The 17,029-nt window shown below is 34.2% G+C and overlaps 2 protein-coding genes across 8 annotated transcripts in view; one reads left to right on the plus strand and one right to left on the minus strand.

Annotated features, from left to right (window-relative positions):
* Nucleotides 1–2,469, minus strand: part of LOC132730980 (zinc finger protein 235-like) — a 70,575-nt gene extending 68,106 nt beyond the window's left edge. For 6 of the 7 annotated variants that reach the window (XM_060717073.1, XM_060717066.1, XM_060717068.1 and 3 more), the window contains exon 1: nt 2,356–2,469. The gene's annotated coding sequence lies outside the window, so the exon portion shown is untranslated. Of the gene's footprint in view, nt 1–1,383; nt 1,478–2,355 lie in introns of those variants that run through there. The other variant, XM_060717067.1, reaches the window with a different exon arrangement.
* A 2,446-nt stretch (nt 2,470–4,915) lies between these two features.
* Nucleotides 4,916–15,878, plus strand: LOC132730976 (zinc finger protein 311-like). The gene is made up of 4 exons (XM_060717064.1): nt 4,916–5,033; nt 6,584–6,717; nt 9,334–9,815; nt 10,542–15,878. Exons 2-4 carry the CDS (start codon nt 6,615–6,617, stop codon nt 11,196–11,198), a joined length of 1,242 nt encoding a protein of 413 aa, XP_060573047.1. The 5' UTR covers nt 4,916–5,033; nt 6,584–6,614; the 3' UTR covers nt 11,199–15,878.
* The last annotated feature ends 1,151 nt before the right edge of the window (nt 15,879–17,029 follow it).

Raw genomic sequence — 17,029 nt, forward strand, 5'->3', positions numbered from 1 at the left:
AGCAGGAATTGCCACTGAAGAAGTGTTCACTATAATATTATGTATAAGGAAAAAAACAAAGGGCCATAATTAGGTCAAAAACTATCCAATCACAAAACCCCGACAATATGTGCCAGGGTGCTTGATGACAAAGCTTCTGTGAAAGTTTGAACAAAATCCGTTGAGAAATGTAGGACGAGTTCAGCACAGAAGAATTTGTTCACTATAATTATATTGATAATTCTGTATAATGAAAAACAAGTTACAAAGTAGACATGAAATAATATATCATATCTTTTTTAAATTACCTCCAAAGATGATATGACCTTTGACTGCCAAATCAAGTTAAAATCATGTAAACAGGATTTTCAATGTTAATGTCACTGTGACCTTGACCTTGGAGCCAGCCATGCGGAACATGCGTTCTGCACGTCATCTTGATGTGGTAAACATTTGTCTGAAGTTTCATCAAAATTCTTCAAAGGGTTGAAGAGTTACAGAGCGGACAGGATTTTCAATGTTAATGTCACTGTGACCTTGACCTTGGAGCCAGCCATGCGGAACATGCGTTCTGCACGTCATCTTGATGTGGTAAACATTTGTCTGAAGTTTCATCAAAATTCTTCAAAGGGTTGAAGAGTTACAGAGCGGACAGGATTTTCAATGTTAATGTCACTGTGACCTTGACCTTGGAGCCAGCCATGCGGAACATGCGTTCTGCACGTCATCTTGATGTGGTAAACATTTGTCTGAAGTTTCATCAAAATTCTTCAAAGGGTTGAAGAGTTACAGAGCGGACAGGATTTTCAATGTTAATGTCACTGTGACCTTGACCTTGGAGCCAGCCATGCGGAACATGCGTTCTGCACGTCATCTTGATGTGGTAAACATTTGCCTGAAGTTTCATCAAAATTCTTCAAAGGGTTGAAGAGTTACAGAGCGGACAGGATTTTCAATGTTAATGTCACTGTGACCTTGACCTTGGAGCCAGCCATGCGGAACATGCGTTCTGCACGTCATCTTGATGTGGTAAACATTTGTCTGAAGTTTCATCAAAATTCTTCAAAGGGTTGAAGAGTTACAGAGCGGACACAATTTCGTTTGACGCCCGCCCGCCCATCCGCCCGCCATACCCCAATCTAATAACCAGGATTTTCAAAATTGAAAACCTGGTTAAAAACCAGGTAAAGGCACTTAGCTACACCTGCATAGCTCAATTGGTTAGGGCACGAGACTTGTAATTGTGGGTTTGATTCCTGGGCTAGCCAACTAAAAAGTAAAATTACTAATCAGTCTTTCCGATGAGACTTTAAATCTAGGTCCCATGCATGGGTGCTTAAACACTTGGCATGGTAAAGAACCAGGAGAAGCTTCTGGAATTGGATGAGGGGTGAAGTGTCTTACTGATTTTGAGGGGTGATGTGTCTTGAGGATGAAGTGTCTTCAAAATTTGAGGGGTGAAGTGTCTGGGGGGTTAAGTGTCTTGCTACCATCTGTATAGTGGAACCCCATTGTATCGTGCTATTCATTGTATCGATCTATTTACAAATCTTTCGATTTCTTTGCAAAATGCAGTAGCTACTGATTGCTAACATTTACAAAAGTGTCACGAAAATCTTTCGCATTTGTTTTGTGCCGTAAAAATGGTCAAAATCAGGTTTCCAGTACCGTCAGACTTTGTAGATAATAAATGGACTTATAAATAGTGTATTCTTATTAAAAACACATTTACTGTGTGTTGAAAGTTCCTAAATTTATGCTGACATTTTAAAACAGACATCTTTGATTCTAATTGACTGAAAAATCTAGCATAAAGATGGGTCAGACTTCCAAAACTTTGATTAAGTGAGCGATTCTCACAATGCATCGATATAATGGCGTGACCTAATTCTTCAACCTGTTTGACATATCTGTAAATAATCGACTATTCCAAAGCTAAAAACTATAAATCAGTGATGTTTGCCATGTAATATTTATGACAAAAGAATCAAAATAAATGATACAAAATAAAGATTCAGGGAAATTTAATGTTTTTAACTGCTGTTGTGATTTATGGGTTAATAGATCGATACACCGGGGTTCTGCTAATTGCACTATCCTCCAACAATCTAAAATGAGTAAATTATACTCTCCTGGAGGACTCGCCCATGTGAAAAACATGTGGCGAGTATAAATAAACGCAAATACACAAAAATTGCTACATAATTAATTGACAGGGCATTACGAAAAGGCAACTGATGCCGCCAAAAATCGAGGTACGAACCAGTTGTAGCGCGAATCTCATTGAAGTTTGGCATGTTTTTGAAACAACTTCAAAATTCTAATAATAATTTACATGTTCAAACATCTACAGTGTACAAGAATACAATTCTTTACCTTACTCCGTTATTGGTTTAATAAATTGTGCTCTGATTTGTTGTGACATTATATAAAAAATTATTTTATCATCAACTTTAGCTTTTATTCGGACCAACTTATTCCCCTTTGCTGAACTCATTTAATTGAACCCAAATTTTACTAAAGGACGAAAAGCATTTAAGTTTGCAAAATGTGATGGTCCATAAGGAGACGGCCCACTGAATTTTCGACCCATATATCCTATAGTAAATCCATTACATTTAAGGCTAAATTCTGCACAAAGCAAATCCGGTACCGAAACTTCATGACCATTTCTTTAAACAACAATGCAGTCCTAGTAAATTCAGCACAAAAAAATAATACATTAGCCCTTGGAGTTTTTCTGCAGCTTTTAATTTCTGTAATCACTATAGATTATTCCAAATAGTAACTGGTGTGTATTCTTGTGCATAGTGCCTGCTGAAACCTTCCACCCAGAAATGAAATCCTGCAAAAATACATCAAAAACAACCTTTAAAGTACTCAGAAATGAAACTTTATGTACACAATTACTAAAGATATACTTAAAATATAACCAGTATCAATTAAGATGACTTGAAATAGGCCATTTCAAAATTTAAAAGAACTACTTTCTAGACTACAATGGGCTGGGTCTAATTCCGTACCGGGTTGAGACCATAAACTAATCAATATTTTTAACTCCTAATTTACAGTACAGTAGACAAGTTATTTTTTATCTGATGTTAATTTAAGAATCATAAACTATAGACATATTATAGAAACATAATATTGAAGACGAAAATTTGCTTCTTCAATGCCCGCTGTATAATTTACATATCATGCTGGAATTTCTTGTATTTTTTGTAAATCGAAAGACCATTTCAGTATAAAAACTTTTTAAACATATATTATTTTATGTATTGTAATTTTGCATATAAGTAGGCCTTCTTTGCCCTATTGATCAGTACTAGGACCCTTTGTGCCCTTCTCTAGATAAAAAAACAATCTACCTGACAACTATACTGTCCTTTAATTTCAAGTCAGATAATTTGCAGATGACACTGCATTGTACCTTACCATAGTTCCTCCGCAGACCAATACTCCAACATAAACAATACAATATGGTTCTGTGGGAGAAGCTTTACGTGGGGTATGGTGTTAATTCTTGAAAGTGCCAAGTCATCAAAACAAAACTATAATTAAACACTAATACATATGTTCCATGACTAAGTCCCAGAACTGGTCACTAATCCTAAATACCTTTTAAGATCCTGTATGTTGAAATTAAGGTTGTTACCTTTTGATTGATTGAAGTAAAAGCTTAATGAGGGTCCATCCAACCTTTCGAGCACAAAATGCAGCTTTCGCTGTCGAGTACGGACCCCGGGCATGTCACCAGCATGTCCTTAAAGAGTTAATTTTGAAGCACAAAGTTGTGATACATTTTGTAATTTACCTCCATGCAATTTCCACGGAGTAATAGCCAAAGATATGAATTTTGAGCCAAAAGTATGTCATTGTACGGCGGTAAAGTATTACTCGGTCAATGAGAACCTAAATGTAAAGTAACCTGTGACAATAGGAAAGGTTAGCCCTGAAAAGGGCTCTTTGTGCCAGGAAAAGGCCTGCCGTTCAAGCCGTCTTACCGTGCTAGGGGCTCACGCACCCTAGCACACCGTCCTCGTCGACCCAAGCGCCTACTTTGTAGGGCTACTCCCCTCGGCATTAGTCAGGACACCGGCAGCTTGTCGCAGTTGTTGACTTAGTAGCGGTTCCGTCTTTAACTGAGGTTGTACCACACTTATTTAAACTTTATATATACAAAAATTTATGAAATATAGAAACTGGTACTTTATAATTAAGGTAATCAAAATTGAAAAGGAATCTCCACATTCTGTCCTGCTTTTTATACAAAATGTAAGTAAGTGATTATGTGCATGCCTGTTTGTTGAAAAACTAATGTTAAAACAATAATATATATCAAGTACCGGGCTATCTATGCGCCAGAGTTATCTATCCAACCAGTATGTTTTTAAAGTAGCTTAAGAACTTGTACTTTCCGGGACCCATGGAATAAACTCCCTGACAAAATTGTCACCCTACCCGACTTAGTAAAAATTAAAAGAGACAACAGCTAGTGAAATTGCAGTTTTAATCTTACTCCATTTGTTTTTGGCTTCTCTTCTTGTACAATAATGGCTACGTTCATTTATGATACGTTATGGCCATGTGTTTGGATTATTTAAAACAAGAGATACTAGGCTACCCAAACTACTCAATCCACTCGGGTAAAACAGTGATAAAAAACAACGTCATTTTATGAATTTACCGCGTCAAAATGACGTCATGTTAGAAGGTAACTATATAATTATGTGCTTAGGATGACGTCATTCCGCCGTTGTTACTAAAATTGTAAATTCATATGCTATTTTAAGAAAATAGTTATGGGTGAAATACATTATTTCCATGAACAAATATTTTATTGATATAAACCATAATATGGCAGAATATGCAAGAAAAATACCTGACAAATGTTTGCGGTTTGGATATATATCCATATATATCAGGAACCCGCAAATATGTGGTTCCTAATTTCTATCATTTCGGGTATTAATGCACAAAGTACAACTTTTCGCGTTTTGCAGATAATCAAGAAAGTTTCATCCCCCCGTTAAAATTTTTCCAGTTTCGTTGTGGTAACCTATTAGGTTATGATTATTTAGAAAAAGGTTTTTCAGATTGTGTATTTGATAGTGTGGTAAGTGTGCTTTTCGGATGGGGCTCGAGTCAAAACTACTCCTAGTCAAATGGCTCCTTTAACTGTTTAACTGAAAGCGATTCGCGCCATTCGCGATTCGTTCCAATCTATTCTATTTTTCTTTTAATTGAGATTTATTATTCAAATAATAAAAAATATCAATATGTTAAATACATTGACTATAATTATAATGATTATTTTTTGTAAGTCTTTAACAATGAAATGCGAAATATGTGTTGTGTATAAAATAAATTATTTTTTAAAATTATTTTCTTCATCAATTTATAAAACAGTAGCCATTAAACAAACTTCAGTAATTGTGGTGTTATCTCATCGCCTAATTAGTTGTATAAACACTGAGACAATTAACTAACAGTTTGACAGTCACACCACTATTAAATCAGTTGTATAAACAGTTTAAACACTGCACTTGATCATCAACAGTTTACTAATCAGTTGTTTATTGGACCATTAAAATATTTTTTGACAACGGCCAATTTAAACACAGAAATTTCTCCATAAGTTTTTGTTTATATGATAATGAATTTTAGTCACAAAAAATGATTATACATGACAAATATTGAAAAAGTCCCAATGCTTCTAAAGATATTTTTGATTTCAATGGCCATTAAATTTTTTGACATATATCGCAAAAGCACTATACTAGCAATAATTTTACATTTTTTTATCCCATGTTTTAACAACAAAAAAAACAACATGTTGTTGTCACAAGATTGTTATGCTTTAAATTAAAATTGCCTGTTCAGTCAATGTTTACAAAAGATCAAATAGTTAATTATATTAAAGTGTTATTTTAATCAAAAATATTTTTTCTTTAAGTGAAATGTGATAATTGCACATATGGATCAAAGATTAGAAAAAACATCTTATTTCAAAACAACAATAAAGAAGATAAGATAACTGAAATGATAGAAGTAAGAACTTAAAGTACTTTTAAGTCATTGACAAAAAAGTGTAATCCCCCTTTTTAATTTATTTCTATTAAATTATTAAAAGGTCTATTTTAGTTCAATTCAATTCAATATTTTAGGTCTATTTAAGTGTATTATAAGTATCAAAATAATTTTGGTATAAAAAGGGAGTGAAACTGTGAAACGTCTTCAAGATGTTTCACTCCAAAATCGTCTTGGTGTGAACCGTCTCAATAGTGAAACGTCTGTCTACCCTTGGAATACCGTACCGCGGCTCTACCGACTGAGCTATCCGGCCACTTACACATCTTCTCCCCTAAAAAGTGAACAGTTCTAAACGGTGACATACTCCACCGCTTTATTGAAATTCTCAAACAAACCCAATAAAGCTTTTCAATAATCCATTGAATTGAATTCTAGTATCAAAATAGCAATCAAACTGTGTTATTCATTCTAGAAATTTTTGTTGTCTTTTATTAATTTGGCAAAGTAATGCTACATGTATCTTTTTCAATTTCATACCTGTAACCATACATGTACATACTGTTTTAATTAGGTGAAGAGAGAAAGCAACATCACCCAACAGTATGGAGTCCAGCTCTTACTTGATGATGTTGTATGTAACCTTAGAGCAGGAGTCAGCTCTTAAGGACTTCTTTGTGGATAATGGATGGCGGTTTTGTAAACCAGGTCAGTATTTTAACTTTTGTATAATCATAATATATATCATTTTATCATAGTTTGGGGACTTTTATGTTGAAAATGTGTCAGATTTAAATCGTATACATATACATGCACAGTGCGTTAACTGGAGTGCAGGTATTAGTTACCCGCACTCCAGAGCATGCTCATTGATTGGCTAATAATTGCTGGTATTTACTTATTGTGACGGAAGAGAAAGGAAAAGTGATAGAAATGTCATTTTCAGATGCTCGTTCATTGGTTCCTTTTTTTTTGGGGGGGTTTCATATTGTGACAACAGGGAGCGTGATTTTATGTTTTACTATGATACAAAAGAGAAAGAACATCAAAACACTTGGCAATCTGATAAATACTCGGGGGCTATGCCCCCTCGTACAAATCAAATAGCCTCTTTCTATTACTTAGACCTAAATATGGTGATACACCATCTGTTTTTTGCTCACCTGTGACAAAGTGATTACAATTCCTCCGTTGTCTGTCTGTGGTCTGTCCATTTGTAAACTTTTACTTTAAACGAAATTTCCTCATAAACCATTACCGCTATGCCACTTTCACCTTAACTTCACAGGAATGTTCCTTTGGTGGTCACCTTTAAAAATTGTTCAAATAATTTAATTACCGTACATGCAGAACTCGGCCAACTGAAAGAAAAAACTTTAAAAATCTTCTTTTAAAAAACCCACAGAGCTAGAGCTTAGATATTTGGCATGAAACATCTTCTAGTGGTTGTCTACAAAGTTTGTTCAAATAAAAGCCCTTGGGTCAAAATTGGTCCTGTCTTGGGCGGTCAATAATTTTCCTTATAAATATGTACACAGTTTTTTTTTCCAGGATTTTGGGAACATGACCCATACCCATGGAATTGGGAATTTCAGCGATGTTTTGTTAAAAATTGGGGAAAATGCATGACTAAAATTTTGCAGCGATTGAATAAATGCAAAGAATTAAACTGTCTAAGATGGCATCTTCAAACATTTAAGCACCATAACAGTGAAGAAGCCCTTATTAATAAATTTTTCTAAGATTTTAGAATTTGGAATTCAATATTTTTATTTTGTAACTTTCAATTGGGAATTTTTCCTGTGGATTGGGAAAAAATATACTATTTTCAATCGAGAATATGACCCAATATCGGCTAAAAAATTTGTCCCAAAAAATCCCTGGTACACATCTTTTGGAACTGTTGTTTTCCCTTAGCAATAAGTGAATGTTTTTACACATGCACTATTTCAGATACAAATATGAACTTTGTGATATCAGTTTACAGTGACATTATGCTCATACTTTCATAGTCAAGTTGAGCTGAATTGACTTTATATTTCAAAAGATTGATTGTCAAAATGGTGTTTTACCAACAGTTGATATTGGAAAATGTTTAGGATAAAATTATAAATCTGCCTAAAATATAAAAAGACTGCCCCACTCTATTCATAAAGTAAGGGTTATAGAAATTTCGTTTGGATCTGTACGTTATTTATTGTTTATTTGAACATAATTATTAAATTAAAAGGAATTATTGCAAAATGAACACTTATTTTGATCTTCACCTGTTCACTCACTATATACCCTTGGATGGGCATAATGTCACTTTAAGATTAAGATTTTTATATCTGCTTTTGTTTATATTACTTGTTCCATGTCATGGAGAGTTTCTATTTTCAGGTGAGCGATTTCAGGGCCATCATGGCCCTCTTGTCAAGTTTATACAAATTATAACCCAGGGGTAAAAAAATCTCTTCATTATACATTCAAGGCCTAGAGCTTAGATATTTATAAATTTTTTTTCCTCAAGTTATGGGGACAAAATTGGCCCCACCCAAGGAGTTACTGAGTCAAGCAATACTTAGCTAACTAGTCCAAAGAGTTAACCACTTGGCAATGCAGCTACTCTTAAGAGGTCACTTGAATAGACAGTCACAAAGGCAATTTTTGAAAAATCTTCTCCCAAATCACTTTGCCTAAAGCTTGGATATTTGGTGTGTTGCATTGTATAGTAGACCAATAGCAAGTTGTGTCATCCAAAACTGAGTGGTTATGGTCATTGACTTCAAACCACTTACCCTAAAAGCTGTCGGTTCAAGTCCTTCCAATGACCTTGCATTCTTTCATGTGAGGAAGCTATCGAGCTGGATTACAGAACATTCATTCTGGTTCTACTTAGGTGCCCCACTTTGTGACTTGTGCCTGAAAAATGCACAAAGGGGCACCTTGGGTATTTTTTCAACAGAAAAGTTGAAATGTTGCCATATTAGCTCTATTTTGTTGGTGCAACAAAAGAAACAACAAACAAATAAAAAACATAAAGTTTGTTTAAATCAATATCCTATGGTCCGAGTTTGTCTGCTCCAGCAGTCCCTTGATTTTATATATACTCAATCAGAAAAAAACTACTAGCCCACGGTGTGTCTTTTTATCATTATAAGGCTTGTATGATTGTTCAGAATGCCTGCATGTGCAATGGTCATAACTTTAAGGTATTCTTTTGACTACTTAGGTTAGAAATTTTGATGTTGAATTATCTTAAGCAGGTCCAAAGTCCAATAACATTAATCAGAAGTTGCACAGTTGCACTTATATTGGTACATTATTTTCTTTATCCAACAGATTTGTCAGTAACCACAGACGAGCTAGGACCTTGTGTTCCTTGTAAAAAAGACCCTGATGAAGAACCACATTTTCCAGACGCATACGAAGACGAAGACATTAAACCATCATTTCCTATGATTAAAATGAATGCTTTTCTACCAAAGAGTGTTAGAAAAAAAACTTCAATGCCAGTGGAAGGAAAACGAAAAGGTTATTCCCTGAGGAAGCCGAAAACTCCTGCTAAACGAACTAGAGGTACTGAAGCTGAGGATGACATTAAGATTGAAACAGATGGTGATAGTAGAGATTTTGATACATTGAACGAGGACACTGATGGTGATGGTGATGATGATTTTAGAGATGAAGATGACATGGATTATGATAATGAGGTAGAAACAGCTGAGAGTGTAGGAATTACAAGTGGAAAGGGAGAAGCTCAGTTGCCCACTGATAATCCTGTTGTTAATGGCGATACTGCAGATGACACTGCTACAAAGACTGTAAGTTTTGTTTATGATTACAGCAACTTTTACACATGGTGGTTACATATGTTTGAATTCTCAGTAATAATTATCATCTAATTATGTTATCTTCATCATCCATTGTGTACATGCATTCTAACCTGATTCAGATTGCAACAGAAGCTACAGTTCTTATTGAAATAGCAGAGTAAAGTATATTTTTGAATTACTGTTAAGTGCTTATTTGTCATAATTTTACATCACTGGCCAAGACTCATTTACTGATTTTACCCAGAATTTCCCCCCTTTGTTAAAGGCCCATTATGCTGTCCCCTGAAATGCTTTTTTTCTCATCAGCTCTTTATTTCCCATTTGCTAATTACCTGAACCATCTTTTGCTTCTTTTGCATTTTGGCAAATATTACAGTTTTTTACACCTAATTACATATATTCAAATTAATAAAAAAAATGGGTTGCCTTTAAATGGGTTGTGACATCAGAATTGGAGCTTCTGTTTATTCCTGCATGATCATATAATAAGGTAGCTGAATTGGTTCAAATTACAGGAGTCAGTGCATCTGTAAGCTCTAGCAGGTAAGATGGTTTTGCCTTATGGTGTTGCTTTATGTTAGTAACACCCTGAGGTGACCCGAAATCATCTTTCCTGTTTTCTGCACCCTGTGTCAAAATTGTGCACTGTAAAACTAAACAAACAAATTTTTAAAAAAGCAAACTTAATCTGAAATATCTTTGTTTAATTTTCAGAAGGAAGATAAAAAGACTCCGACACCTGTTGTATGCAATATATGTTTGAAGACATTCGGATGTAAGAAAAATTTAGGTAAACATATGCTGAGACATGGTGATAAAAAGTTTTCATGTCCTATATGTAGTAAAGGATTCTACCGTATGACTGAAATGAGGAAACACATACAGTATACACACGAGGGTAAACGTCCACCAGGACACATTTGTGACGTTTGCGGGAAAACGTATCCAAGCAAGTCCGATCTGGAGATTCATTATTCGTATAAACACAGTGCAGAGCCGATGGAGGACCTAAAATGTAAGGTGTGTGGGAAAGTCCTTTCATGTAAAAAGAAAAGGATTCAACATGAACAGAAGCATGTGGAAGGCTTCAAGTTCACAAAGTGTGACGGATGTGGGCGCATGTGCAAGAATATCGATGATCACAAGCAGTACTGTTCAGGAGAGCCTTTTACCGCGAAACACGAATGTGGCGACTGCGGAGCAATGTTTACTACTCGGAAATATTTACAAAAACACTTGAAGATAAAGCATGGATTTACGTATGCATGTGTTGCTTGTGGCTTGACATTCTCGGACAAAAAGGCAGTTGCAAACCATACATGTACTTCTTTTAATGTTGTTATTACAAATGTTAATGAGGAATTTTCATAAATAACAGGTAGTGTTTTTTTCTATGGTATATGCTTTTATACTAAGGGTGTAATTATGACTTTGTACATTGATGTCAGCCAGGGAAACAGATTTTATTTTTACAAGATTATATGAAATATTTTCATGCAAGTGTTTGTGTTTTATACAAATTTATTTTATTGTGTTTGACCGTAAGTTGAGTTGTTTATTTTAATTTTTAATACCCTTTTAAATATTGTATTGAAATTTTATTGGATTATTGCCCATATTTAGCAGATCTTTCAGTAATTTTTGTGTCAAGTGTAAAAGTCAAGATCAAAGTTACCATGATTGTTAAAAAAACCCAAAAAACATGTCTTCCCAAAACATGATTAAAAAAACAAAACAAAAAAACATTAAATTTACTTCCCAATAATTGCAATATACATCAGTCAGACAGTGCCTGGATTGCAGCTTTTGACCAGTTTTCACAGCAGTCCGGTTTTCTTAAAGTCCCGTTTTGGATCATATGTATGAAACATCACAGATTCCTACATAAGCATGCATTTACAATGATTGCTAAATTTACAATAATAGCAATACAAAATTATGCGATTTTATTCTAATTATGTCACATTGTTGTGTTAAAATAAAACCAAAATGTTTAAACAATAAAGTTTTGGTACAGGATTATGATTAAATAAACACATTTATTAATTAACTTTTTATTCACTTTTACCATATTCACAGTCAAATGAAAGATTCACTTTCAGGTCAGTCCAATTTTCTCGAGATCCTCAAGGCTACCCAAAGATTACTCGAAAAATCATTTAAAGATTGATTTTTAGCTCGACTTTTCTATGAAAAGGGGAGCTATCCTACTCGCCCCGGCGTCGGCGTCGGCGTTGGCGTCACACCTTGGTTAAGTTTTTCGTACCACCCCACTTTATTTCAGAAGTATTACAAGTATGGCTTTGAAACTTACCATACTTGTTCACCATCATAACCTCCATCTACAGACAAGAGTACATAACTCTGTCAAGGTTTTTGACAGAATTATGGCCCTTTTTTGACTTAGAAAGTGTATTGAGCTTGGTTAAGTTTTTTGTACCACCTCACTTTATTTCAAAACCATTGGAGGTATTGCTTTGAAACTGACCATACTTGTTTACCATCACGACCTTCATCAACAGACAAGAGGACATAACTCTGTCAAGGTTTTTGACAGAATTATGCCCCTTTTTGACTTAGAAAATACATTGAATATGGGTAAAATCCACTTATTGCCTTAACCCTTTGAGATATTGCTTTGAAACTTTTTAATGCTATTTCACATCATTACCCCCATCTGTACGCAAGAGAAGGTAACTCTGTCAAGGATTTGTTTTAAAAATTAAGGCCTTTTATCGACTTAGAATCTTGGTTAAGTTTTTAGTACCAGTCCACTTTTTGACTGAACTGTTTGAGATATTAATTTGAAAGTTGGAATACTTGTTTACAATCATGATTCCCAAACATGTCCAGGAGAAGGTAATTCTGTCAAAGATTTTATTTGAATTATGGCCCTTAACTGTCAATGTTTTGTATTATAGGCAAGCACTAAAAAACTTAAAAAATCTAAAAAAATTCATTCCTATCCACTTGTTCACTTTACCATAAATTATGTCATATAAACATTGCTGTAATATTCAAGGGTATCAAACAACTACTTCACTTTAAAAATACAGAGATTCTTGTATTGCCTTTTACTGCAAAAACTTTTTTTATTGGCAAGCAATAAAAAAGTCGAGCGCGCTGTCTTACGGACAGCTCTAGTTAGCTCACCTGTCACAAAGTGACAGGGTGAGCTTTTGTGATCGCTTTTCGTCCGGCGTCCGTCCGGCGTCTGTCCGTCCGTTGTCCTTCGTAAACTTTTACTTTAAATGACATCTCCTCATAAACCACTAGGCCAATTTCATCCAAACTTCACAGGAATGTTCCTTTGGTGGTCACCTTTAAAAATTGTTCAAAGAATTTAATTCCATGCAGAACTCTGGTTGCCATGGCAACCGAAAGAAAAAACTTTAAATATCTTCTTTTAAAAAACCCTAAGAGCTAGAGCTTAGATATTTGGCATGAAATATCTTCTAGTGAGTGTCTACCAAGTTTGTTCAAATAAAAGCCCTGGGGTCAAAATTGGCCCCACCCCAGGGGGTCATTGATTTTCCCTATATGCATATAGTAAAAACTTAAAAAATCTTCTTTTAAAGAACCCAAAGAGCTAGAGCTAAGATATTTAGCATGAAACATGTTATAATGCGTGCCTACCAAGTTTGTTCAAATAAAAGCCCTGGGGTCAAAATTGGCCCCGCCCCAGGGGGTCATTGATTTTCCCTATGTGCATATAGTAAAAACTTAAAAAATCTTCTTTTAAAGAACTCAAAGAGCTAGAGCTAAGATATTTAGCATGAAACATGTTCTAATAGGTGTCTACCAAGTTTGTTCAAATAAAAGCCCTGGGGTCAAAATTGGCCCCGCCCCAAGGTCTTTGATTTTCCTTATATGTGTATAGCAAAAACTTAAAATCTTCTTTTAAAAAAAACCCAAATAGCTAGAGTTTAGATCTTAAGCATGAAACATCTTCTAGTAAGTGTCTACAACGTTTGTTCAAATAAAAGCCCTGGGGTCAAAACTGGCCCTGCCCCAGGGGTGTCATTGTTTTTAACTATATGTGTATAGTAAAAATGTTCTTTTAAAAAGCCCAATGAGCTAGAGCTTAGATGTTTAGCATGAAACATCTTCTTATGGGTGTGTGTGTGGGGGGGGGCTATATACAGGTGAGCGACCTCAGGGCCATCATGGCCCTCTTGTTTCTATTTTATGTTTATTTCTTTAAAAGATGTATAGTTATTGATAATAGCTTAAAGCAGCCTACAGCTTTTCTAATGTTATTTCTAGATTAATCATTTCATGTAATTGTCACATGAAAAAGAATTAAAGTGGCAAATGAAATTGACTGTCGTTGAAATACATTAACAATAAGACTACCCCTTGATACCACTAATCTACCGGTCAGCATTCTATAATAATATTATGTAAATTAGTAAAGTAGATGATTTGTTCCTCCTCTACTTTTAAAATGAACATCACTGTCACATTATGAATATCTCTCAAACGGTGTGTTGAAGCAATCTCCTACCCACTGATCTCCCCTTACATAATAATTTTGGAAACATAAATATTATGAAAATAATTTTTAAAAATTTTAATACCGCACCGTTTATTTCCAAAACAATGACCTCTCTCGAAAAAGAAATCATTCAAGTTATTATTAATTTCGACTCTACGCTTTGCAAAAATCAATTTTTTTCAATCATATCAACATAATTTTGAGACCAGATTTCAAGTTTTAATGTCGCTGTTTATTACAGATAAAACATTTTTTCAACGATTTCATTGGCGTATATGCCATTTTTACACAATCATGTGATAATACCATCATCACATGATTTTTGTGAAGGTAGTCGTTACGGTGTACGGACATAATCCCCTTCGGACAAAATCCCCTTCATGTATTTTTGCATATCTGGACATAATCCCCTCCATGGGTGGACATAATCCCCTTCATGTGTGAAATTTTGAAGTGGACAAAATCCCCTTCATAAAATTGCTACCTAGGACAAAATCCCTCTCGGAGGAATTTTCGGTTTATAAAGTGGGTATGGGAGCTTAATGTATAAATAAGTAGAAAATATTTCAGCAGAAAAGCACATTCAATTAGCACATTTTAATCACATTAAAATTGCTTAAAATTGCTTTGTTAAAGCATTCATAACAATCAATTAAGTAGTGCAGTGATCTTGGTTTGATTAAATTATCACTTTTTCATCAACAGAAATGGTAACAATGGATAGTATACATGTATATCAATTAGAATTATCAACTTATACAATCAATGAAACAATTATTGGCTAATAAAAATGTTTTTCATACTAATCAATTTAAAATAATTAAAGAAATTGCCTAATAAAATATGTGTTATGCAGTTGATAATTTACCATAATTTTAATGAAAACTTCTAAACTAAATAACTATTGATACATAATTTTAAATAAAAAAACAAAAGTTCATTATTCATCAATTTTTAGGGAGTATAATTATACATTAGTCATCAATTTTTATGGAGCATAATAATACATTAGAAACCTATGAAACAAGGGGATTTTGTCCGGGTAGTGAAGGGGATTTTGTCCAGCCTTGCAAAAACATGAAGGGGATTATGTCCACCAATGAATGGGGATTTTGTCCGGGTAGGCGAAGGGGATTTTGTCCGAAGGGGATTTTGTCTGACATTCAGTGGTTACTGGCGGTCACAGCGTAACCGGTGCGCGGAGTTTGGTGTTGAAGATGGCTTAATTGTGATATGAAGCACTTTTCCAAGATATAATTACTGAAATACTTAGTTTGAAACAACACATAATTGTTTTTTCCAACAAAAAATAAAAGCTGAAGGCTGCTTTAAAAATTTTACAGTTCAGTGTTCATGTTGTATATAATTGGATATAATCTAAGAGTGGTGCCAACATATGACCAATAAACACTTTCAAAGCAAATTTTATGAATTTGATGTACTTGTAAAATGTTAGTATCAATTTTACTTGTATGCTTAAATTAAGACAATGTATGCCATTCCAGTTTGTTAAGTAAAACTTTATATGTGACATAAAATACATATAAATAATACATGTAATAATAATATATTTATGACTTTCTGTTTCTAGCTCCTCTCTATCATTATGTTGTATATATAGATTCTACCTGGTTATATTCAGTGTATTTATAATCTTTATGGATAACTATAAATGTATCCATATCACACAGATGCCCATACTTATCCATTTCTATATAGACACTTGCTACAGTCATATACTCATATAAAATAAATACACTCTTAATCATTACTTAGATTGACAAGCCTCTTGTGACGGAGGGGTTGCCTTTATGGTTTGAGGCATCAGCATTGCAGCTGGCGAAAGAAAACCCAGGTGCACAACTTCATAATTATGGTGATCAACATTAGCTCAAGCACTCGTAGGGCTTCACATGGCACAACATTTTAGAACAGATGGACAAGGACAATTCTAAAGACCAAACAGTGGCGGCTTAAAAACAATGTTACTAAAATATTATTGACAACATTTATAATATAATTTTAAACATAATTTATCTCTTTCAATTCTATCTTTCTTTCACCTTTCTTTCATTTGACATTTAGACAAAAAAAGGTACCGCTAAATCAGAACGCAAAAAAACCTTGGTGATAATAGTTTTCACACTCTTGTATATCGGTAATAAGACCACCTTGTTGAACAAATACTGATATGAAATGGAGATGAGTTGACAAGTTCCAAGAAATTCAGATATAGACTTAATATGTGTGTATGCAAACTGATGTAACAGTTGCACAAATTATACATAAGTAAACATGACTGGTGCATCTACTATCTATAGTGTCCGCTTTCGGGGTTTCAATAAACAAAACTTTTGATATGAATTAAAGGGCACCATGACCCTCAAAGGTTTGTACATTGATAATTAATCCCACACATTATTCAGTTTTCAGTGAATACATTTGTATTTCAAATTCATGCAATTTTATGTAGAAAAGAGTTCAAAATACAGACTGGCCTCTATAACAAATATTAGTTTACAGCTATTAAAACACTGTTCTTTAATATACTGTATCAAAAGTTTAACCTGATAATCCTACATGATTGTTTAAAGTAACTATTGATAATAGCATGGGTAAATACCGTTTTCTGTAAGTATAAGGAGTAAGGAAGGCATCGCTGGATAATCATATTCTATTAATTGAAGCATCAGGTTCCAAGATA

The sequence above is a fragment of the Ruditapes philippinarum genome, unplaced genomic scaffold (assembly GCF_026571515.1).
Source record: "Ruditapes philippinarum isolate M1 unplaced genomic scaffold, ASM2657151v2 ctg162_1_1_1_1, whole genome shotgun sequence".
Taxonomy (NCBI): domain Eukaryota; kingdom Metazoa; phylum Mollusca; class Bivalvia; order Venerida; family Veneridae; genus Ruditapes; species Ruditapes philippinarum.